At 43.1% G+C, this 26046-nt stretch overlaps 1 protein-coding gene across 2 annotated transcripts in view; it reads right to left on the reverse strand.

The window, feature by feature from the left end:
- Positions 1-26046, reverse strand: part of SMYD3 (SET and MYND domain containing 3) — a 718781-nt gene that overhangs the window by 127069 nt on the left and 565666 nt on the right. For both annotated transcript variants that reach the window (XM_032648645.1, XM_032648656.1), the window contains one exon: positions 19434-19544. In XM_032648645.1, the coding sequence (XP_032504536.1) occupies positions 19434-19544 (111 nt within the window). The remainder of the gene's footprint in view (positions 1-19433; positions 19545-26046) is intronic.

Here is a 26046-nt window from a genome sequence, read left to right on the forward strand (position 1 = left end):
GTTTCTAGCATAGATGGTGGTGACAGTTTCATGGGTGTGTACTTATCTCCAAATTCATCAAGTCGTATACGTTAACTATGTACAGCTTTTTGGATGTCAGTCGTATTTCAATAAAGTGGTTTTTTAAAAAAGGTAATGAAACCTGGTTAGGATGAGAATGCATATGTATATCTGCATGCAACCAGATTCCTGCCTCGGTGACCAACCAACCACGTCTCAGGATTAACTGATGTCAACCTTGAACCACTCCTTGGTAGGAATTCTCCACCTCATTTTACAGATGAGGCTGAATTTCAGAGAGCTGGCTAGCTGCGGTTCAAAAAATAATAACATTTATTGAGGTTTATTGAACTAGTTACTTGAAGTGCTTTATCTCGTTAAATCATTTTGACAAGGTATAAGGTAAAAACCACTCAATCCCTAATTTATAGGTAAGACTGCAGCTGAGAAAGATGAAGTAACATCCTTAAGTTCAAGGAGCTAGAAAGTGGTGGACACGGAGTCGAGCTCCTGGTTGTGTAACTGACGGCCTGAATGCTCTCTGCTAAGCTACGCCTCCTCCAGTACTCAAGGCGGGTGATGTAAGGAAGCTGTTTACTCTCCGCTGCTCCACGAGGCAGAACTAGGACACTGATGTAAGTTTAAAATGGCAGGCTTGAGTTCATGAGGTTATTAACTAACAATCACAGGTGCCAGAGAGAAGAAGGATCTACCCAAAGGCACTGAATGCGCTGAGATCTCCACCAGAACTGTTCACATCGAGCCGGACACCCACCAGCAGGAATACCGCAGAGGAGGTGCCTGCCCTGGTTGGGTGGGACCTCTAAGGTCCCGTACAATCCTGGGCTTATGGGTCCCTATGAAATAACGCTCTTATACTTTATTAATTGTCAAAACACCGATATCCAACAGGATAATGTGAATAATATTTATGCTCCTGATCAGACTAGAAAAATCACATATCTAGGTACACACCACCCCGGGTTACTTTCGAAGTCTGGTTTCACGCACGCTGGAAATGTGTGCTTTCTTGGAGGAAAGCGTGCCAGGGGCACGAACTGCACGTGAGAAGGGGTCTTCTAAGAAGGTCACCGGAGCTATGCACCCCGTCTTTCTGGGTGGTTTATGTGCAGGTTTGTAAGCCTTGGTGTCGGGAACTGGGATAGGTCATGTTCAAAGCTAGACACTGTTGGAGGAAGAAGGGCAAGCACATTCCCTCCTGACAGCCCATCATTTAAACTATTACGAATGAGCAAAAGTTTTATGTTTATGTTGTTTTCTGAGCGAAAGTCATTTCAAAGCTTCCAGTAACGCAGTTACTTGTTATATCCTGTAGCGCTTAACTCAACAGTAGGCAAATAGCTGTACTTATTGACTTATTCATTCATGCAACGCAAATTTGTTAAGAGCTATAATAATTACGGAAGCAGCGTGTTGGGCATTGAGGACACCACAGAAAACAAGACCGATACGGCCCTTCTTACTTTCTTAAGAAGTGAGCAAACAAGCAAATACAAATAATAATAATACGTAATGACTGTTCGCACTACAATGGAGATAAAGAGGGATCAGGAAATAACAAGGAAGGAGGCACCTGCTTTTCACAGGGCAGTCCAGGATGACTTCCTGAGGAGGGGAGGCTGAGCTGAGAGCTGAAGAGGGATAAAGAGCCAGCCAGGAAGCCACGTGCGAGGACCCCAGGGCAGGAAAGAACTTGGCAAGTTCCAGCCAGGAGACGGGGCTGGGACTGGAAAGGTGAGCAGCGGCAGGCCACACAGGGGTCTTGCCAGTGTCGCCCCGTCTCCCCTTTCAGCGTGTGGGGAGTGGCTGAGGTCCCTCCTGAAAACGTCCTTCTGGCTTCCGTGTGAAAGCTAAATTCTGGAGCAGCGGGGTAGAAAGAGGCAGCCCACTTAGTGCACCCCTGCAGTGAAGCGGTCCAGGTAGGAGAGGATGGTGCTGAAGAAATCCCTGGAGAATCAGAGCTGTGAAGGAAAGGAGTGACAACGGTCTGGTGTGGTCACGAGGTCTGGACTTGCCTCACTCTGGCGTGCTGACCAGCAAACACAGCTGCTGCTAAACCTTCCGCAGGTTTGCAACCAAAGTCCCTGTTGGCTTCTGTATTCCCAGCTCTCTTAGTCATCAAACCCTTATCTCATCTGAAAGAGAGCCAACGGGCTCTCTACAGCTTGGAGTTATTACAATAAGCCAAAAGTGAATTGATAATCTCGGATGACTGCTCTAAACCTACTTTTGACCATCGGTGGAGGAGGGGGGAGGTAGCTGTGCAAAAGAGAACAAAGTTTGGGAAATCTGCAACAAGGCCTCTCAGTCAACAGTTTAATGACTTAAAGTAAATAAATAAATAAATGTACTAGAGCACCCCGGGGCCCCAGTTCTTATTCAGATACACATCTGTTCGGCAATAGAATGAGGAAGTTAATTACTTTTCTGTGACATGTATGTATTTTGTGAGACACCACACTGTACCAGTTAATAATGATCTACCTTCTGTTGACACAAAATGTTTAAATTAATAAAAATCTAAATGCAACATCTCATAGCAAAGCATACTTAATTGAAAGGCTGGATGGCAAGAGTAGTAATTTTCTTGGGTAAAAATTATTGGGACGAGCTTATGGTAGCATGAAAAGCTCAACCAATAGAGGGACTTATGTAGGCAAACTGTTTTCAAGCGGCTCTACTTTATAGAAAGGGTAGGCTGGGCTTCTCTAATCGCTAACACAGTGGCACTGGGATTGTTACAGTAAGAAACTGAGGCTGATCGTCAGACATTGCCCATAATGGACAATACTAGTGATTTTACACTTAAACCTGTCTGTTCAGTCTTTAAGGTATGAAATGACAGATGCAGAAAGGGCATAAACAATCCCTTAAAGCTCTGCTATGAATATTGAAAAACCTTCTTCTCTTCACTGAGTACACCCCTGATACTTAGATACTAAACCAACAGCATTACGAAAACAGTTTATTTTTTCCAGACTATAGAACGGTATTAGATTAGCTCAGAAAAAATCCAGATAACATCTAAAGCAGGCTCCCAGCACTAAGACCGAGGGGCATACTCCAAATAAACTTGACAGGGATGTCTTGTCCAAACCCTGAAACCATCCAAAGAAAAGTCTGAAACCCAAGACACTGTGATAATCCTCTTATTTTCCACTTATTTGGGGGTAAAGAACAAAATGGTCTACCACCTTTCTTTCATTTTTAAACTCCCTTTCTCACTTTTCTCTCTTTGCCACTCTATCGTGCTTAAAGAAACAGAAAAAACAAACAAACAAACAAGCAAAAATATTGGGACTGAAGTCCAGAAGTAAACTTTATTTCCTGTGTGCCAATTTGTTTCCTTTTGAGTGTGATGCTGAAGGACCAGGGAGGAGAATAGCTTCCTTCTGACCACCCAGAATCTCTATCCCCGGAAACCAACAGGATATCACGACACACAGATGGGCCCGACATGGTGAGAATATAGGCAAAAACCTAACAGGCTTCACCCTCTTCTCATTCTTGCCTATTTCTGGCCTGCTTCCCGGGAGCTTCAGTTAACAGGGTCTTCTCTTAGCCCTTCGAGTACACGGCGGTTACTCAGCAAATGCTTGCTGATCGATCACGTGTCATGTGAATCAGCAGATAAAGGTGAAATGGCCCAAACCCAGAGTGGGTGATTTTAAAAAAGTCTAATGTTCAGGGTGAAATTCCTTTTTTAGTGGTAGTATGTGTGATTTTTAAAATCCTCCCCCCGCCTCCCCCCATCTAACTTATCCAGGAACCTATTGGAATCAAAGGATTCCGGAACTTGAGGACTGGGAAGTTTCTTGGGAATTCAAGCGACAGACAGATGGGAAAGACTTTGTTCTTAGAAGATGCCCCACAGAGGAAATGCCACCATGTTTAAAAAAAAAAAAGTTCAGAAGGTCAGTACATCTATTCCAAATACCTGCAGTTTAAGTCTATTTCCCCAGGCTTAGTGACAACTAAACACTGCAGGTCACCCTGCCTGGATGCAGTCCCCACCCCTTCCCCTGCAGGCCGGGGAGTCCTAGTTCCCTCATCTTTCCTTAGAGTCTTATTTTTCTACAGCGCTTCTCTGAGCACATGGGAGGTTCTCCTTGTCCTTTTTTTTTTTTTTTTTTTGCGGTACTCGGGCCTCTCACCTCTGTGGCCTCTCCCGTTGCAGGGCACAGGCTCTGGATGCGCAGGCTCAGCGGCCATGGCTCACGGGCCCAGCTGCTCTGCAGCACGTGGGATCTTCCTGGACCGGGGCACGAACCCGTGTCCCCTGCATCGGCAGGCGGACTCTCAACCACTGCGCCACCAGGGAAGCCCCTCCTTGTCCCTTTTTAAGTTACGGGGCTGCTGGACCTGGTGAACTGCAGCTTCAGAAAAAAGCTGCTCAGGGCCTTTTGTTGAGCTGAAAAGCAGGGCTATGGATTCACAGGTTAGTCTGTGCAATTCTTACAATGACTCTAACTGACCTGATTTGTAGCAAGAAGCGGTTGTAAAAAGTAGATATTCACTGATATGATGTCAAACGCAGGGAATTTTTCTCATCTTCTGAGGCTGTGTGCTGTTCCCACTGAGAAACTCTCCATGTTGAATGCGGCTTAATTGTTTAGAAATAATTAACATGCTTTTATTTCATTTGTAGAACACATAATTTATTAACTGGCTGCTACTTTATGTGTTTCAATTTAAGAGGCACAGTAAATAAAGAAATTAGCATAAGAAGGCACTGAAAAAAATGCCAAGATTGACTAAATTCTGAAAAAAGCAAGATGATTCTCAATTAAGGATACGCAAATTTATCGCATAAAGCGATTTAATGACAAATGTGGAGATGACTGTTTTTATGGGCCCTTAGCTGCAGCTTTCAAATTTTAATTTCACAGACAGGAAAGCATTATCAATGCTTTAATAACTCCAGGGTTCCAATTTACATATCAAAATGAGGGACAGAGAAAGCCCACATCCTTCTTTACTTTTTAGAGTGCTCAGGGTCTGAAAATGACTTGGCAATAAAGGTTGAAAGAAAACAGCAGACATGCCGATGTCTGCGTCTGAAACAATACAATATCCGAATTACCAAGAAGTACAATTAGTTCAGAGAACCATCACACCTCTCCTTAGCAATTAATACTCAGCACAATGGATAAACATTCTAGTCTTTAATTGAAGCACCCAGACACAGCCTGTAAGTAGATGAGCATTTGAAACAGACCCGTTGCTATATCCCCTGGTATTAACTGGACCCAGTAACATCTCGTTCATTGGGGCGGCAAAGCGGGGGACGGCTGCCATTACAAATATGCAAAAGCAGCTCTCAAAAAGCCCTTCTGGACGGAATAGTGTGAGAACCTCACTAATTTCCTCGCCTGTTTTTAGAGTGTATGATTCTCCTTCCTTGTGCAATAGTTTCTCACTCTGTTTCTACACACACTGTTATATTTTTTTCTGGTTGCTGCTGGTCAAAAGCCAACCCTCACTTTCTTCAATGGCTTCACACCCCTCCATGATGAAAATCCAAACTCTGCTTGGCATACCTCTCCCCTCGCCCGCAATCACTACCCTTACCAGCCTTTATCCTCCAGGAACACTGAATCATATGCAGCTCCCTGCTACACGATACTCTCCAGACCTCCGAGACATTTCCCGGGGTGTGTCCCCAGTCTGAACTGCCCCCTCTGAACCTACCTCACCGAAAACTCCTATATAATTTCTACATCTCAGGTCAGTGTCTCCTCCTCTGTGAAGTCTTCCCTGACTGTGCAGGGAGACTTTTTTTTCCTCCTCTGTTCCCACTGCACTTAAAACAGGCTTCCGTTAAGATAACTGCGGCACTGAACTGAACTGTGTCTGGTGTCTGTCTCCACACTAGAATGTAGGCCACTTGTGGGAAGGGGAGATCGTTTCATCTTAGGACTCCCATAGTTGGTATATTACAAGCCTCACTTCATTAAATACTTGAGGAAGGAAGAAAGAAAGGAAAAAAAAAAAAATGGAAGGAGGGAAGGAAGCATTCAAGCAGGTTTGCTGAAAGACTGGAGGTAAATGGTGACTGTGGACGAGTGATAGGCAAAAAAAGGAGACTTAGGTCCACTCTTAAGTCCTAAGCAATAGCAGAAGCCTGATTTCCTGAGGGTTAACGCTCAGGCTGGGAATAGAAAAGACCTGCTTGGGAATCACAGTCCTATCTGGGGGTGTGAGTCCAGGCTCCTCGGATGCCCCAAAGTAGCTAGTGGTTTAATCTCTTCTTATAGGCTAGACCTAGTCTCATCCTCCTGGTTGGGCAGTGAAAGCATTAGTGAATGTTAGTCCACGGTCTTGGACAGGCATTCTAATTAGAATATGCTAAATTATCCAGACATTTATAATGAAAATATGCTACTATACACATTTTCTGTTTTTATTTCTGTAGTTCTGTTATCCAAAGGACTTGAGAAATTGGATAAAGACACTATTTTAAGAACTTTAAAATGAGGCGTGAACAAACAGAAATGATCTTTCAAGAAAAACGGTCAAAGGGGAATTTCTAGCCAATTTACTCTTTAACCTTTGCCCCCATGCCCAGGTGCAGTAACCACAGTGCCTCATCAAAAGAGCACTGCCTCAGAAGTAGGACGCCTGGAATTTCTGGTCCCGACTCTCCAATGTCATTCACTGTACAAGTCATTTTTCCTCTCTATACAAGGAAGGTATTGAACCAGATGCCTAATGTTTCTTCCAGCTATTCAAACTGAATTGACTCCTTCTGACATACCGCTTAGCCTCTGTGATATTTACGGATCTAAGTAAAAAGTATGCACTCTTGCTTCCACCTTTTAGGCTCTGAAGGTACGCACTTAACTACATGTAGGAAGAGCCCAATGTGACCATCATTTCAGTAGGTTTTGGGGAGAGAGTGTGGAGAAATGCAGGTGCTCGATATAATGTATTTACCTGGAGCTCTATAGCTACTTTTCAGAGCAAGGGGCTAAGAAAGTGGAACCACAGTTGGTAGCCCCCCATCCCCAATTCACAGACCTGCACTATGTATTCTACTGGAGCTCACCAATAGCACCAATTCCCCAGCTTCACCCCTTCGAGGAGGCAGTGTCACTGCAGGGGCCTGTCTATGACTACGCAAATAGTGAGCCCCAAATAGTTACCATGAAATTCACTATTTAGTTTACTTCTTCCCACATTGCAACAGTGAGATGTTAGTGGAACTTTGTGTGACCGAGACCTGCAGGATTCCAAAATTTTGTGAAGTCGAGCATGTCATATTTTAAGGGCTTTGAGCAGGTACCATGGACCAAAAGTCTCAGCCTTCAAGTCTGCTGTTAAGCCCAGCAAATGTACTTTGCAAGTAGAACAAATAAAAGTTATTTTTGAATGGCATCATCTCCTCTTAATTTCTACACAGATTAAGATCATTGAAGGGATTAGAATACCCCGTCTTCCCACTCCTGATTTCTGGGACATCCTTCCCGTTGTCACTGCTAGGTCAGCTACAGGTTTTAGGCACAGCCCTCGGCTGTCCACTCCCATTGCAGAATGAGCTGGTCTCCACCCACCTCGGAGCCCTGAAGCTGTTACAACCACTAAAGAGGACTGTTCTCAGGCTCAGGGCTGAGGAAGGGTGAGTTACACTCCCCTGCACTGTAGTAACAAATAAATGGCAAAGGAAGCCTTGTCTGATCTCTGCTCCCATGGAGTTTCAGTATTTCTGTTTCATTGTGGGCATTAGACTCTATGGTCACACTCAGAAAGGGAGAACAATTCCCATGTGGTAAACCCTAAAAGGAGCATCATCTCCTTTGGGAGGGAACTTGACGGAAGAGAGTCCAGGATGACATGTACTCTGTCCAGGGATCTGGGGGGAAGGGGAGAAATGGCCTGCACATCACCTGTGCAGCACCGCTCATGCGCTGTCTTCTTACTCGTTCTGAAAGCCCCCGCCCTAGTACACCTCCCCCCCCAACACACACATACCTGGACACCCCTACGTACAGCCTGCCCACACACCCCTCAGTATGAACCATGTCAGGAACTGTAGGCTTGAACAGGGCAGTGATGGAGGGCAGTGAGATACCCCAGTCCGGACACAGGTCAGCTCCCGTCTCAGGACGGAGAGCCCAGGCTGGGGAGGGGTCTATGCCAGGGAGAATACAGGAGTGAAAAGCACCAACCACTGCAACGCAGTCATCACTGGAGCCACAAAGAAGGGACAGAAAAGGGGAAGGAATCAGAGATTACGAAAGGTTGGAGCGCGAAGACTTTGAAAGTTATCAAGAAGATTATGTGAGCAATTCGGAGAACCTGATCAGCAAATGATGGGAACTGAGGATGCTATAATTCCTGGAACTTTCCATATAGACTATTTCCTCAGATCATTCAATAACAATAATGGCTACCATTATTGAGGAACTACCATCTCCCAAGCTAGACTTAACATTACCTAATTGAACCCTCCAAGCAGCTTTGCCAGATATGGATTATTCTCATCTTACAAGAGAAAAAACTAAGGCTAATATAGGGAAACCTGCGAATATCAAATAGTTAGGAGGCAGCAGACTCTACATGTCTCTAAAGCATGTAGAGTTAACTGCCCTGTTACCTACCATTCAGACTCCATCTCTCTGGCTAACGTCATCAGTGTTATTGCTCCAAGACAAGAACCCAACTACTCCTATTATCTAATTCTGCACTTTTTCTATAGTATCCAACTGTCTTACATAAGATATTGATTCAACAAATGGTACTGGAATAATGGGACATCCGTGTGCATAAATAAATAAATAAATAAACCTTGAACCATATATAAAAATTAACTCAAAGATGGATCAAACCTAAAACCTAAAACTATAGATTTTCTAATAGAAGACATAGGAGAAAAACTTTATCCTCTTGGAGTAGGCAAAGATTTTTTAGATGTGCCATCCAAAGACTGATCTGTTAAAAACAGATAATGAAAACTGGACTACAGCAAAATTTAAAACTTCCGTTCTTCAAAATACTCTTTCAAGAGAATGAAAAGCCAAGCCACAGACAGGAAGAAAAGATTTCTGAAACATGTATGTGATAAAAGACTTGTATACAGAATAAAGAACTCTCAAAACTCAAGAAGAAGAAAACACCTTTTTAAAAATAGGCAAAAGATTTGAACAAATATATCACCAAATAAGATAGGCAGATGGTAAATAAGCACATGAAAAAAAATACATCATTAGTCATGAAGGAAATGCAAATTAAAAGCAGAATGTGATATCACTATAAATCTATTAGGATGATTAAACACAAAAACAAAAGCTAAAAAAAACAAAACAAAACAAAACAAAAAACAAAAGCAAAACTGACAAAATCAAGTGATGGAAAGGATGTGAAGTAACTGGCAGTTCCATTCATTGCTGGTGGGAATTCAAAATGGTGCAGCTACTTCGGAAAACAGTTTAGCAATTTCTTACAGAGTTTAACATATATTTACCACACAGCCCAGGAATCCTACTCCCAGGCATTTACTCAAGTGAAATAAAAATTTATATTCATACAAAAGCCTGTATGTGAATGTTTAAAGTGGCTTCATTGATAACCAGCAAAAACTGAAAAAGAACCTAAATGTCCTTCAGTTGGTGAACAGATAAACAAACTGTGGGATAGCCACATAATAGAATACAACTGGGCAATAAAAGGGAACCAAATACTGAGATTATATATTTACACGCATGTAAAAATAACATGGCTGAATATCAAATGCATTGTGCTAAATGAGGGAAGACAGAATCAAATGGTTGTTTGGATCAATTTATACGACATTCTGAAAAAGGTAAAGCTATAGTGACAGAAAGCAGATCGGGGTCAGCAGGGGCTGGAAGCGGGAGTGGAGGCTGAATGTAAAGCGGTATAAAAGAATCTGGGGACGGGTGATGGGGCTGGTCTGTATCTTGTTAGTGGTGGTGATGCAGACTGTACGCATCTGTCAGAACTCACAGAACTGTGCACTAAAAAGAGTGAATTTTGGGCTTCCCTGGTGGCGCAGTGGTTGAGAGTTCGCCTGCCAATGCAGGGGACACGGGTTCGTGTCCCGGTCCGGGAAGATCCCACATGCCGCGGAGCGGCTGGGCCCGTGAGCCATGGCCGCTGAGCCTGAGCGTCCAGAGCCTGTGCTCCGCAACGGGAGAGGCCACAACAGTGAGAGGCCCGCGTACCGCAAAAAAAAAAAAAAAAAAAAGGAGTAAATTTTACTGAATGCAAATTATACTCCGATATTTAAAAACTAAGATAGGGAAAGTGTATAAGTTATTCATAAAATTATAGAGACAGTATAGTGGAGCGGTTAAGAATATAGCTCCTGAAGATACCTCATTTGCAAAGTGGGAAGAAGAGCAAGCACTCCCCTCATAAAATGACGGAGATTAACTGAGACGAGGTACATAATTCCCCAGTTCGCATGCCCAGCACACAGTAAGTGCCCTCGAAGCTCTGGCAGGCATCACGATGATAATATTCTCTGAGGAAGCACACCTCATTCCACAGCACTTGTTGAACACCGTGTGCCATGTGCTGAACGAGGTAATGTGCCTGTTACACAAGAACACATACTTCCATGTCACAGTAGCTGCCATCACTGAATCTGCTCCCCGAGCCAGAGCTTCTTCTACACCAAAAGCCAGGAGAAAAGAATTTTTATGCAACAATTGGAAAGGTTGTGAGTGGAATTCATGTCACCACAAATTAAGGACAGACCCTCTTCTTACCCCTGGTGTGGGCTTTTGGACAAACCAGAGTCACATGAAGCAGCCTGGGGGGCAAAGCTGTCTGCTCTCTGGGGAGAAGAGCGTGTTGAAGCATTGTGTCCTGTGATGTGGGGAACAGCATATCCCAGGGCTAACACGGTAGCTGCAGTGTTTATCTCCCAGCTGACTTTACAGCCCACTGTGTCCACTGTGTCACGCCCAGAAGCCTCGCCCAGTCATTCACAGTGACACTGCAGCTGGGATTATGTGGCTATGAAATCAATAAACCCCTTTCCTCACATTAACGTTAATGACAGCCAGCACTGCACCCACTCCTGGGAAACCCATTCTTCTGGTTGTCTGGAGAAGCATGATAGGTAATACACAGTAATGTTAGGTTTGACTACTTAAAAACTCACCACACACACACACACACACACACACACACACACACACACACATACGCTCTCTCTCTCTCTCTCTCCTTCAATTCCCTGCCAAATCTTCCTAATTTTCCTGAAGATAATGTAATTCAGTTATGATGAAAACTTCAGAAACAGGAAACACATTCTGCTTAGATTGTTAAAACTTGAAATATAAAACAATTCAGAGCTGGCTGGACTCATCATCGCACCACGAGGCATTCCTGCTTACCATTAATTTAGCAAAATAGGGGAAGGCAGCAGAAAAAAATCTTGGTTTTCTAATGACCTTTATACTTAATTGCTCATATTTCAAATAGACTCAAGTTACCATAAAAACTTTTTCTTGGGCAGTAAACTCTCATTTCCTTTGAATACAGCTTTAACCCTACAGTCCTTTACTCCTTCTTCAGACAATCATTGCTCCTTCCTTTGGTTCAACGCTGCCTCCTTTCCCCAGTCTTCCCGGTTTAACAGTGACAGCCTGGGGAAGGTGCAGCACATACAGGAACCGAGGCCCCTCTAGCCAGTACTAGTCGTGTCTCTGAGGGATGCTGGGCTTCTCTGGGCTCCGTCACCCACAGATGTACTGAAGGGCCTCACAGGGACCCAAGAAAGGTGACTCCATGTTACAAAAGAGAGTCTCTGAAAAGAAACTGCAATATTTACCAAAGACAACCATTAACATTGCTTTATTTCTACAAAAGAAAATGAGAGTGGGTGGACTTAGAACTGTAGTAGCATCAAGGAATGAGAAGCTTCTTAGGGCGTTTCCTCCTATTAAACTGTTTTTGAAATGGATACATTTTCAGAATGATTCTACTCAACTCTCCCTCCAAAGAAGGCCCAGGGATACAAGACACAGATCTCTGCTCCACAGACAGACAGGTACTGGGTAAAAGTGCACCCATGCTTGGAAGCCCTCAGGAGAATTAGATCATTGTTTATCCTCGTATTTTCCTCTGCCGCCAAAGACTTGAATTCTTAGCTACGAAAAGCGAACAGCAGGCTTCCAACAAGATGTTGTAAGTTCAGACTTGGAGGTGCTCTCTTCTACTCCAAACCCATAGTAATGATGAGTGAAATATAAAAAGAAAAACCAAAAGTGGCTTTACTAATTCAAAAACAAGATAAACTTCTCCCTGGACCAGTAACAGAACAGAAATGCAGAGCCGTCAGCAAAGCCGAAGCCAGGGCCTCAGGTCTAGAAGCTGGCAGTCACAGGCACGAGTTCAGTTCCAATGCTTAAAAGAGATAAAAATGTTTCACAGAAGAAAGGTGAGTAGAGTCTGCTTTAAAGCTTAAAGGCAGGGGATGAGGTGAGGCTCCCCTGGTTACAAAAAGAGGCTGACAATATAGGTTGATGACACGTTTCCTTGGGATAAACATTTATAGAAACTATTGGACCTGGAAAGGCTAGAAGGCACAGATAGATTCTCTCCAGGTAAGGAGTCAGATGCCCGTTGCCTAAGTAACCAGGTCTGCAACAGCCTCAACATCTCTGTGGTGCAACACCTACAAATGCCATTAAGTCTGGATTCTGAACTGGGGCCTGAGGAGCCTGAGGGAGGCAAGTGCAAAGCTACCAGACAGAGCAGATGCACAGAGAGGAGAAAAAGGAACAAAATAAAAAAAAACTTTCCACTAAAAATGGGCCTGCCATACAAAATTCCAGAACACATAGTGGAATGCGAGGCTAAGGAAGATAACCGACAGAAATCAAAAATCAACAATCAGAACACAATTTCACTCCAGTAAAATAAACTATAGCACTGACTGACCAAGACTTGAAGTATGATTATGATGCTCAAATAGATAAATAACAGAGGAGTATGCATTGGAAGTGAATAAGAAATTATGAAACAGAAACAGGTAGAAATAAAACCTAAACTGGAAGATATGGGCGGAAAAAAGCAAATTTGAAATCCTGGAAATAAAAAATAGTCATTAAACCAACCCAATAGCAAAAAAAAAAAAAAATCCCTAGGATGTGACTTAAGGGAACTTTAGTTTTAGAAACATGGAATAAATACCAGAAGCTGAAAGAGGGCACTCTCTGGGGGGCAGGACTCAGGCAGCAGCAGGAGAGAATGTACCAAAGTTTTCAACTTGGGTCTAGTACTTTGACTTCTCAAAGTGTATACATGTATAGCTTTAATACATTTTTTTTTTTTTTTTCGATACGTGGCCCTCTCACCGCTGTGGCCTCTCCCGCTGCGGAGCACAGGCTCCGGACGCGCAGGCCCAGCGGCCATGGCTCACGGGCCCAGACACTCCGCGGCACGTGGGATCCTCCCAGACTGGGGCACGAACCCACGTCCCCTGCATCGGCAGGCGGACTCCCAACCACTGCGCCACCAGGGAAGCCCCTGATAAAAATTTTTTTAAAAAATTAAAAGACTACAAGAAATAAGGAAGGATTACCTAAAGGACATGCAGTTCTTGCTTTCTTCTATATAGTCTCAGTTTTATTCTTGGAATGAAGTAAACCATCAGAGAGATGAGAACATAGATTACATAAATTTTCACCTTCCTTACTTCTTTTATTAAGTTATAATGTGAAACTATGTCAATCAACCACACTGAAGAATAGTATAAAACTCAGCTCTTCAAGTCATTGCGGATTCTGATAAGGTTATTGCTCATTCAGTCTCAGTGGGACCCTTGGTGAGTGCCTCAGGCCTCAGTTCCAGGAGAAACTGCTTCAGCTGAGGAGCACGTATGTGTCCTGTCTTCCAGCTACTGTGCATTTCGAAATTAGTCTTTAGCTTTGGCTGCTGAGAAATTTAAAGCAAATTTGTGATTTATTTCTTGTCACCGTATAGGATCATATGGCATGCATTCTGGGTTCTAACCTGCTTTTATCTCATTTTTTGCCACTCTTATTTCACCAGTCAATATAAAATTTATTGTTGTTGTATTGCATATATAGGTATATATTGATACATATATGTGTATATGTGTGCATGGGTGCCTGTAAGCCACTTCAGAATCTTTTGGGTGGGGAAATGGTATAATTAGATAAAACAATTTAGGTAAAACGAGTTGCAAAAGAGAGGAAAAAGGAAAAGAGAAAAAAAGAAACAAATATAGGCTGGATCTTGCGGTCATGACGTGCAGGACACTGAACGCCAAGCTAAGAGTCTGAAGTTTATCCTGAAGACTAGGGATAATGCTGAATATTTTAAAAATTCTGAGCAAACAACGGCATGGAAATAGTGCTATTTCAGAGAACTTACTCAAAAACAGTGTGCAAAAGAGATGAAAGGAAAGAAATTGAGTGCCAGGTGACCAATTAGGGGCTATTTCAATAAACTAGGAATGAGGCAAGAGGGCTGTGAGTAAATTGACTGACATCGCGTTTTAAAAGAAGGATCATATGTAACAGACTTAGGAAAGAAAGTAAATACAATCTTTTTTTTGCAATAAAGCATGTGACATTCAAGGAAGCACACTATGTACCATCCACAAACTTATGGAAACAATCAATTCTATTTGGTCTGTTCTGCTTCTATTGCCTTGGATCCTGACCCTCACAAGCCAAATCATCCCCAAACCTCCTCTAGAAGGTAAGCTTTATTTCTTCCAGAAATTAAGTTGTTGCTGATTACAAATGACAACTAACTCCATAAATGCAAATTACACCTGTTATTAAAAGGCCTCTTGCCTTCCTGAAACATGATACCACGCAAGTCCCCTAACATACAGATGTGGCACATAATAAATATTGCTTGATGCAGAAACCTGTTGAGAGGAATTTTCTAGGTTCCAAGAAAAACGGAAAAATAAGCTTGAAAACTTTAAATCTAGGAACTGAAGTAAATTTAATTTTTTTGTTTTGTTTTGTTTTGTTTTGTTTTTTGCGTTACGCGGGCCTCTCACTGCTGTGGCCTCTCCCGTCGCGGAGCACAGGCTCCGGACGCGCAGGCTCAGCGGCCATGACTCACGGGCCCTGCCGCTCCGTGGCATGTGGGATCTTCCCGGACCGGGGCACGAACCCACGTCCCCTGCATCGGCAGGCGGACTCTCAACCACTGCGCCACCAGGGAAGCCCAAATTTAATTTTTGAATTTTTAATGTATGCTGTTTTGGGGATGGGCTAAGTTGAATTTACCTCTGTAGTATTTTTGCAAATCAAAGCAACAGTATAGAGATTTCAGAAGGGATGTTTATATCACTTAATAGAACAAAATTCTCAGATAAATAGAAACTCAAAAATATAACTGATAAACTAACTGAAATCAAGTTTACATTTTCATCTAAATAGATATCCTACCAGGAAACATTTCCACCAGGAAACATTTCACAGAAATATGGGATAATAGAGCTGGAAGGGGCCTTAAGACCATCTTGTCTAATTCCCTTGTATTACAGATGATGGAGCAAATCAGAGAGGCTGAATGACCTGCCCAAGATCACTCAGTCTGTTAGATACAGAATGGACTGGAATCCAGCAGAGTAACTGAGCACTTTTTTTTTTTTTCATAATTGAGATTTTATTGGTTGTTTTGAGGATCGGCACACAGACATTTCAATTTGTACATAATTCTTAAAATCTGAAAAATCACATAGTTGTGATACTTTTCTAAACAGTTATTCCAGTGACTTTCCAGTTTAAAATCTGAAGGCAAATTTTCCTTAATAGGATATCAAGTACCAATATCTTCAAATACTGTTAAGCTGTTACATCATAAATACCACTAATTCACAATTTAATATCGTATACATTACATACTCAAATTTTCAATCTTTTGCAATATATTACTAAAGTTATTAGGGAAACTGCACTACCAAGACCAAAGATGTTATGGAACCCACACAGTTCTGAAAGGGACACCCAAGGTCAAGGGGTTTCTTTAGGAAACAATTCTACCAAAAACAACATGGGAATGGAAGTAATTTAAAATGTCCAAGACAGTAAATGTACAATGTGACTCCAAATTGCCATCTAGTATGCTTTGTATTATAAGATATAAAAACTAATCCCCATCTATGGAATGTTAAGCTGACACCCAAGACAATCAAAGCCTCCTTATTCAATATCCCATTATTTTCTGGTTGTACTAAAAAATAAACAACCAGCAAATGATTTCACCTCTTTAAAAAAAACCCTTTACACTTAAAAAATGTGAGGATGTGGGATTCTCTCCTTAAAAATGTTTCTAGAGCCTCTAAAAACACTTGCATTTACAAAATAGTTGATAAAAATATTCCTCTGGATCATGCAAGAAGGGAGACAGGGGCCACTGATAAGACATAGTAGATGATATTAATCAGACTTGGCTTTTTTTCTCCTGCTTCATCAGAGGCTAGACTCACCTGATTTTTAGTTTCTCTATTTTCTCCAGGTAAATCTTCTTTAGTTTCTTACTTAGCCACTTCAGCCTGTTTTCTCTTTGCTCCCCTTTTTCTCTTTTGTGTGCACTTTTTTGTCTGAAGATATATCCTTTCCTGCTGTCTTTTTTGGCTTCATTCCCACTTTTTCAGGAGCAGGTTTAGCTGACAACCTTGCTGATCTCCTCTTGGGCTCCACATTCACCACCCCCCTCTGTGGAGTTGACCTTCCTCTTGGGCATCATCATGGTTGGGCAGGTGTGCACCAGGTGCCTGTGGGCTACTGCACACACCTTCCCAAAGCGGGATGCTGCCACTCCTCCCACCCTCAACTACTTTTTTGATTATATAGCTTGGCCTACCTCTAACACAATATTTGTGATGGCTAACGGTATGTGTCAACTTGACTGGGCTGCAGGGTGCCTAGACATTTGGTCAGACATTATTCTGGGTGTATCTGTGAGAGTGTTTTTGGATGAGATCAACATTTGGATAAATTGACTGAATAAAGCAGATTGCCCTCTCCAATGTGGGTGGGCCACACCCAATCAGTTGAAGCCCTGAAAAGAACAGAAGGGCTGACCCTACCACTAGTAAGAGAGAACTCCTCCTCCCTGACTAGGTGGGACAACAGTTTCTTCCTGCCTTTGGACTCAAACCAAAACACTGGCTTTCTTGGGTCTCCAGCCTGCCAGCTTTCAGACTGGAACTTACACCATCAGCAATCCTGGGTCTCCTGCCTGCCAAGTGCAGATTTTGGGACTTCTCAGTCCCCACAATCACATGAGCTAAATCCTTACAATCAATCAATCAATCTCTCTCTCTCTCTCTCCACACACACACACACACACACACACACACACACACACACACACACACACCCTGTTGGTTCTCTTTCTCTGGACAATCCTATCTCAAATAAACTTTGAACTCAAAGGAATAAAGAAAACGGTCTTAACGGATATGATAGACACTGTAGATCAGCTACCGAAAAGTTATCCACAGCTTTCTTCTCCCTGGTCTTCTTCTAGTGAAAAGCTAAAATTCTGTTTTCTTGCCTCTTTTACACCTACAGTAGTATGTGACAGAGCTCTGACCCGTAAGATATAAGTGGAAATCCCTAGGAGGATTTCCCTTTGTTCTTTGCATTTTATTACCCTTTCTTTTCCTTTCTTCCTTTTTTTTTTTTTTTTGGTCTAGAGCTTGGATGCACTGACTAGGGCTTGTGGGCAGCAGTCATCCTGGCACCATGAAGACAAAAGCATATGCTAGGGCTAGCTAAGGAGGAACACAGGAGGATTCTGGGACTGTGATGAGACCCATGAGTAGCTGCTCCCATGTTGGACTGCTTCTCTAGAATTCTTGAGAAAAACACATCACACCTACTAAAGCCAGTTTTAGTTAGGTTATCTGTTATTTGCAGCCAAACTCTTTCCTAATATACTATTTTAGCCCAGATTTCAACTGTAACAATAAGCCAAAAGTGAACATGACCCCAGCTCTAATAAAACAATCACTTACTCAAAGAAAAAAAAATTGAGGGTCTGCCATATAGATGGCATATAAGAGGCACTAAATCCAAAAACCTTCCCATTCCCAACCAAGGATGCTGGTGGGAAGTTAGCTTGCTCCCTGCCATTTCAGGTTGTAATCTGAGGAGGAATCCCAGGGGATCCCCTGTGATGCCTGGAATGTTTGTGAACTGCAAAACGGGAACACTAAAGTGGACTGAATCTTGGGGAGCTATTAGCAATGGGTCCAACTTTTCCCGTTCAATTCACTTCTTTCTAAAAGCTCTTTTTAATGAAAAACTAATCATGATCACTGACTCCTGCATCTTTAGAATGAGCTCAGGGTCCTTTCGCATGCAGTGAAAGCAACTACCTCTCTCCATCGATGTCAGTGTCAGAAGTCACAGGTAGTTGTGGTACAGGGGAGGGATCATTAGCTTCATCAAAAGATCTGTGTTTGAGACTTGGTGCTGCCACTTTTCCTTTATCCCCTCCCAGAGGCATATTTCTGAACCTTTCTAAGTTCTGTTTCTTAATTTATGAGTATTAAGTTCAAACGAGATAACGATTACAAAAGAATTCCAACAAATGTAAAACACTCTACAAAAGTTAAGATTTTATTAGATAACCTGATTGTGTGCAAACTAAGAGTAAATAGGTTCAATGTGAGGAAAGTATAAGATTCATATGAGAAAAGTTTATTCATTATCTTTATGGCATTTATTCTGGATCTTCTTCATTTCTCAGAGAGTAAAAGCTGCTAGATAAGTGGTCACCATCTGATAAAGTAGTACAGCAGAAAGGCTTACAGAAGAAATTTGAAAGAAATAAAAAACTAGACAAAACTTGACATGTTCACTACTGAGCAATAGCTGTTACCAATCATAACATACTTAACCCTCTTGCTGCAGGCTCTAATAGCACTCTGGCCTTCAGTGTCCTTTTTTTTTTTTTTTTTTTTGCGGTACGCGGGCCTCTCCCTGCTGTGGCCTCTCCCGTTGCGGGGCACAGGCTCCGGACGCGCAGGCTCAGCGGCCATGTCTCACGGGCCCAGCTGCTCTGCGGCATGTGGGATCCTCCCGGACCGGGGCACGAACCCGCATCCCCTGCATCGGCAGGCGGACTCTCAACCGCTGCACCACCAGGGAAGCCCACTCACTGTCCTTTTAATTACATGTTTTACACCTACATTCCCTCTAGACTCTAAACTCCATGGATCCTTACCTGAGATTAAACCTCTTACTGCCTGGTGGGTGATAAGAGTTCCAGGAAATAAAACATATGCAGCACAATGTATTCTTTTATTTACCTTTGTTTCCTACTATGCACTGAGGGTCATTTACTTCTGGATTAATGAAATAAAAGCAGAGTTCTCTGAAAAACCACGCAGACATTGCCCAGGAGGTGTTCCAAGCTGGTTCCATACAACATACCTTGTCCTGGGTTTGACATCGCAAACAGTCACAGTCAAAGCAGTATTGGTCCCTCAGCTGCTTCCGGCGCTCCTCGCTGGTCATCAGCATATCCAGGTAGCAGATGGTGAGCTGCGGAGGCCAGAGAGGGAGGGGTCACACGGCTGCTGTGATCATTTTCTTTAACCAATGGCTATTATTGTGAATCATTAAAGTAAAACACGTTTTTATTGCACACCAAAAAGTGTAAGTAAGAGAGAAGATACAACTTATGGTCTCTCCACCCAAATAATCACATGTAAAATTGTTAATGCATTACCTTCCAGTCTTTGTTATGTGGTGAGCACACATGTATCATATATTTATTTTAAAGAATTGGGCTCATTAACTCTATATGCTTTTGCACCTTATCTTTTATTCACCAAACAGTAAAATATCAAGAGCTGTTATATGTTTGATATTACTAAGTTTTGGTAATAAATTTTGTAACCACTGGCAATCAGAGAAGCCAAATTTATCCTGGCAATCAAATGGGTGGCAGATTATGTAGCCAGATTGCTCTTAAATCCTAATCAATTCTAAAGCTGCTTCATGGAATTTAGGGTCAACCAGATTTGGAATCTTGGAACTTAGGAGACAGTTCCCTTACTTGTGAGGCTTTTATTTATTTATTTTTACGATACATTTATTTATTTATTTATTTATTTATTTATTTATTTCCCTCTTTGCAGTACGCGGGCCTCTCACTGTTGTGGCCTCTCCCGTTGCGGAGCACAGGCTCCGGTCGCGCAGGCTCAGCGGCCATGGCTCACGGGCCCAGCCACTCCGCGGCATGTGTGGATCCTCCCGGACCGGGGCGCGAACCCGTGTCCCCAGCATAGGCAGACGGACTCCCAACCACTGCGCCACCAGGGAAGCCCTATTTATTTATTTTTGTCTCAAGCCCACACTAAGCAATAGTCTGTAACAACTGGGTTCCTGCCGCTGAGACCACAGCCACTTTTTAATTCCCTAAATCTTTCTTTTGCCTCATGATCTGAAGCCCGAGCTGCCTCTGAGGTACAAAGGGCCACCGTATCAGGCAAGTTCCTCTTAAGTTCCAAATAACCGATTTCTAAGCGCCCTTTTTGAAACAGCCTGTTAGGAAGTTTGGGGCAACATACACATTCATCTTGAATCATCAGGCTCTCAGGGGCCCAGTTTCCTTATATGAGGTGAGATGGTAAAATGCACTGATCTCTGTGTTCCCTTTTGGGTTAACTCTAGGACCCTAATTCTCAATCCAGCCCAATGGCTCTCAGTCATCAGCCCCAGCTATCGGGTCAGATTAATCGGTAGTACTTACCGGGTGATTACAATGGGCCCAGTGTGAAGCCAACAAATCCAGGGCCTGTCACACCAGAGAAATACGCTTGACAAACCTAAGAGTTTATTACAAGGGCCAAAACTCATGAGTGATCATGCCAGGCAGTGAATGGGCAACAGGAGACTAGCTATTTCACTTAATCCCAAAAAGAGACTCCTACGGCTCCCTCAGTGTTCTGTGACTGCCTGGAACCATGACCTGGACTGTGCAATGGCTTTCTAACTGGCCTCCCTGCTGCCGTCAGTCTACATTGCATCTTCTAGGCTGCTTTAAGAGAGATCTTCCTAAAGCTCATATTTGATCATGTCATTTCTCTATGCAAAGAGTTCTGATGGCTTCTCCCTGCCTATAGGATAAGGATACACAAGGCTTCCCCAGAAGATTTTCTGTCTGCCTTTCTAGACTCCGCATCTCTCCCTACACCCTACCACCTGTCACCATTATGTACAATGCTACCCGCTGAAACGATGCACGCCACGCAACGTGTGTGGTGTTGGCCTTTACCAGCCAACGCCCTTTCCTCCACTCTCAGCTTATTCAGAATTCTCTCCTCCTTCAGGCTTGACTCAAATACGCCTCCTCCAATGAAGAATGTCCAGTTCCTCCCATGCCCCTTTCACGCCATCGAAGTCTGCAAAAATACACTGTATCAAAGCTGAAGGTCTCAATGGCAAAAACATTTTATTCATATTTTTTGGGGGGAAAAAAAAGCCGGATTACTAACTAGTAATGACAGCTAAATCATTTTATCAACCAAAGATAAAAACCTTTATTAAAGACTCGTTGACTCACTAGTTTTAAGGGAGAATCTGCTCACTAAATGTAGGGCTCATTTAGTGGGAACATATATATGAAACTTTGCCATTGATCAGTGGATGTTTTAATGGCAAAGAACAAAACTGCATTAAAATATTAATGCTACTGACCGTTGCTTTGCCATTATAGTGCAGCTCTTATGGAAAATGCAGTAAATCAATTCCAACATTAGAGTAATATCATGCAAGGTATTTGCTGGATATTGAATTTGTTGCTTACTTGAAAATTTCAAGGCGAAGTGAACCCCTTTTCCCTGAAGCTCATCTTCTCATTATGTACTTTGGAGTGGATAATAAGATCAAATTAAAATTAGACTTGGTCTTCATTTCTCGAATTACATTGTCACAATTATAAATTTTTCTAATACTGGCTCTCAATTGAAAATAGATTTTGAAAAATCCTCCCTGTCTTTAAAGTCAAACCTGAGTGTTATTCATGTCTCTTCTCTTTGTCACACCCTCAGAGCCAGTCAATTTTCAAATTCTGCTAATTCTAGCTTATAGATATATTCTTCAGATGCCCCATCACAAGCCACCACCTGAATCTCCCGTCTTCAGGCTGCCACTGTCACCTCTTGCCTGGATTACACATATTCTCCCAATCTTGCCTACACACGGAAAAACTCATCATGCCGTTCCTTTGCTTAAACTCTTCAGTGATGCCCCATTTCCTGTCCCCCTCCCTTCCAACAAATATTTAATGAGTGCATCCTATATACCAGGCACTGTTACAGACCCTTCAGGTGAACTGAGATCCTCAATAAGGTCCCCATGGGTTGCTTGGTCTGGTCCCTGCATATTCCCTCATCCGCTGGTCACAACTGAATTTGTCAGTCTATTGATGTCAACAGCTTCCTGTTCCTTGAATTCACCATTCTGTCCCTGGCCCCTGTGTCTTTTTTTTTTTTTTTTTTTTTTTTTTTGCGGTACGCGGGCCTCTCACTGCTGGGGCCTCTCCCGCTGCGGAGCACAGGCTCCGGACGCGCAGGCTCAGCGGCCATGGCTCGTGGACCCAGCCGCTCCACGGCATGTGGGATCCTCCCGGACCGGGGCACGAACCCGTGTCCCCTGCATCGGCAGGCGGACTCTCAACCACTGCGCCACCAGGGAAGCCCCGCCCCTGTGTCTTTGTCTAGAATGCCTGCCCCTGTCTTAGCCAACTTTAACTCGCTGGATCCTTTAAAAGTCTAGGAGCCACTTCTCTGGAAGCCTTCCTTATCCTCTCCCACCACCCCTGATCCTTACCACCACTCGAGTGTCCCTGCTCTGAACTTCTAGAAAGCCCTGTGCCCATTTACACTATTTTAGTTTTCATATTCTATTATTGTGTTCTGTTCTGTGTCAGTTTCCTCAATTACACCTTGAATTCCTGAAGGCAAGGTGAGGTCTTACTCATCTTTGTATTACCGACGGCCACCGCAGTACATGATACCAGTAAGCATGCAGTGAATTTGTTAAATGACTTAGCAGATAGAGATGGCTGGGAGAAGACAAAGACCGTTATGATCCCAAAACATTTTAGACGAAAACTGATACTTGGGGTTACTGATATGCTCAATCTGTGCAAATCACATTTCTCTCAATTGCTGTGGTTCCAGAAAACACCGGCATCCAATGGCATTATTTGTAACAGCTACAATCTCTTCTAGCCAGGAAAAACGAGGAAGCCTGGACTGTCCAGCTTTCTTCCATGATCCACATTCTTGAAGACTGTCAGGTGATAACATGTGTTTCGTAGCTTAACAAAACCCAGAAGAGACAGCCATCGGCAACCCAGCATGTGAGCCACGACTTAAACTATAATACACACATCTCTTGGTAGGAGGTACTGAATGAGAGACAAAACCCCCCACAAACAAACAAACAAACAAACAGAACAAAAAACAGCCCTCACCCCCTGCTAGACACAAAACAGTCCCAGAACTCAACATCACAGTGAAAATCCTTAAACAGCAAAGTGTTATAAGTGGTGCTGGTATGAAGGGAAGTGGTCCAAAAAGTCCAAAGGATGACTTTATGTGGAGAGAAACAAAGGTAAGAAATTTCTGTTATGGTGGAACCCTGTGTAATTTTCCAGATCTCCTTGTCTGAGGTTTGAAATGTTCTCATCTCAAACTGGCAATGCGTTGGCTTTCGTGTTACTTTCTTTCCGGGGCCCATGGGACACACCTGAGGATTGGTGGTAGCTTCAAAATGGGTCTAAGGTTCTATCCCACCTCTGGTTTTGTGTCCAGCAAACCTCATTCATTCACTCAACAAATACAGACTGAGGAGTTTCTATATTACAGGCGCTATCCAGTCTTCTCTGGTGCAGCCTACATTCTGGTACTTCCATCCCAAATAGCACATTTTAAAACTGGGGGCGCCCAAATGAGCAATAAAGCCAAAATGCAAAATTGATGCTATAATACAAAATTTCTACATTTCCTTCTTTATCCAATTTCACAAAAGCCAGTACTTGCACAGTAAAAAGGAATTGTCCCTCTTAATTAACCTCAAAATATCCTTTCTCCCTCTCCACTACCTCTACCACAGGAGGCCGGTTTTAAGTGTGCAGGATGTATTTTCAGTACTGGGGTGGCTACAAGCGTGAAGTGAGCAGGGACTAGACACGGGAGTTCCTCACTGATGCAACAGTCGTACACAGCGAACAGCTGTCCCATCTGGGATGCCAACAGCGCCCTCAGTGAGAAACACTGCTGGTCTTTACACCACGTATGCTCGATTTAACAGAAAGTCAACCCAACGAAGTGTTACTGAATGCCTCCTGGGCTGTAAGGCAAAGTGCTGGTGCTAAAGGAGACACAGTAAGACACGACTGCCTGTCTTCATGAAGCTCACAGCTGAGTGGAGAAGTCACCAAAAGAGCCGGAATAAGTGCCAAAGAAATATTAATAACCGCTGTAAGAGAGAGCTCAGAAGAAAAGATCTTTTAATTTGAGAAAGCAGGAAACGCTTTATAGAAGACATGATGTTTGAGAGGGCCTTGAGGGGTGGATAATGTTAAGACAGGTAGAAACGGTGGGCAGACAGAAGGGGAGCAACTGAGCAGAGAAAACGTCACGCACCAAGACATGTATAATGGTAGGGAAAGAAATTTATTTTCTGAACAAGCTGGTATAAAAAGGACTTATGGGGAGAATCTTCTCTTTGCTGAGAAGCCGCTTTGATAAGGACCATAGGGAAAGATATCTGAGTCTGCAAGGCCTGGTGCTGAGCACAACATTGTGTGTCAGGCAAGAGGAAGGATTTGCTTGTTGCTCCAGAGATGGAAAGAGAAGGACATGAAATAAGCACCAAAAGACAGTGTTTTTTCAACTAAATGAAAAACAACCCAGGAGAAGAACTGGCAGCCAAGCCTAGGCAAAAAGATATAAAGAGATTTCTTTGTTGTTTCTGAAAAGTCCAACTGTTTCCAATAGTTTTTCTGTTTGCTTGTCAAGTTACCTTTTCTTTTTAAATTTAGTAGAACACCACCACCACCATCATTATCAAAAGGCAGCCATCCCTCAGCTCCCAAACTAATGTTGAAATTGGATAGTGGTCCCCCCTTCTTACCTGCCTTGAAGTCACATAGGACCCAAGGAAAAAAATCTAAATTCTATATACTGTTGACAGGTATCCCAGTGTACCAACTACACTGATCCTAAAAATTGGAAATTCAGTAAGTGGCTGTATAAGAGACAGCTTATTCAGTTGAAAATCAGTTTGGACCGAGTCTTATCAAAGCCAAATCCCTGTCTACATAAAATATGGTACCTCTGAGTTTAGGTTTTATTGGCTGAGTGCTGCATAAGTGCAATAAAAGCTTATGATGGTCTGTTTTCCTTGCAATAAATATCCACTTTAGCAAATTGGAAGGTAGAAGGAAACTGGGTTCTAAAAAGCGTAAATATCTATAACCCAGAATTCTGGGTAGTAATTGTGTAAACCCTGTCAGGATCGGGTTCAGCAGCCCTGGAGCAGCCCACCTGCAGCTGCCTTGCGAGACCTCGGACTTCTGAGAAGGCTCCTCTCATCAAAAGAGGTTGGCTGGGCAGCCTGCAAAACTGGAAGGGTCAAGGCCAGTTCATTGCTGGAGGTCATACTTCCTGTCCCCTACTCCCTTCACATCTTTGCGTGGACAGTTACCCAGAGATGCTGACGTTGATAGGTTTGTAAAGGTCCAACGACAACCTGAAAGAGTAAAACTCGTTTACTTTCTTAACACGAAGGTAAAAACGAGTCACCTCTGAAATGCAATTAGGGACCTTGGGAATCAGTAAGCCCTTGGGACCTCATTCACAAGCTGGGCTGCCCTCCCTGCCTATGGAAAGATGACCGCTTGCAGAGATGCGAGGGGCCGCTGAACTGTCATACGCACAAAGCACACACTCTGTCACACACACACCTCCCCCCCCACACACACACAAAAGGAACTGTCATCATCCAGAAAAATGGTGATTATAAAAAA

The sequence above is a fragment of the Phocoena sinus genome, chromosome 1 (assembly GCF_008692025.1).
Source record: "Phocoena sinus isolate mPhoSin1 chromosome 1, mPhoSin1.pri, whole genome shotgun sequence".
NCBI classification, from domain to species: Eukaryota; Metazoa; Chordata; class Mammalia; order Artiodactyla; family Phocoenidae; genus Phocoena; species Phocoena sinus.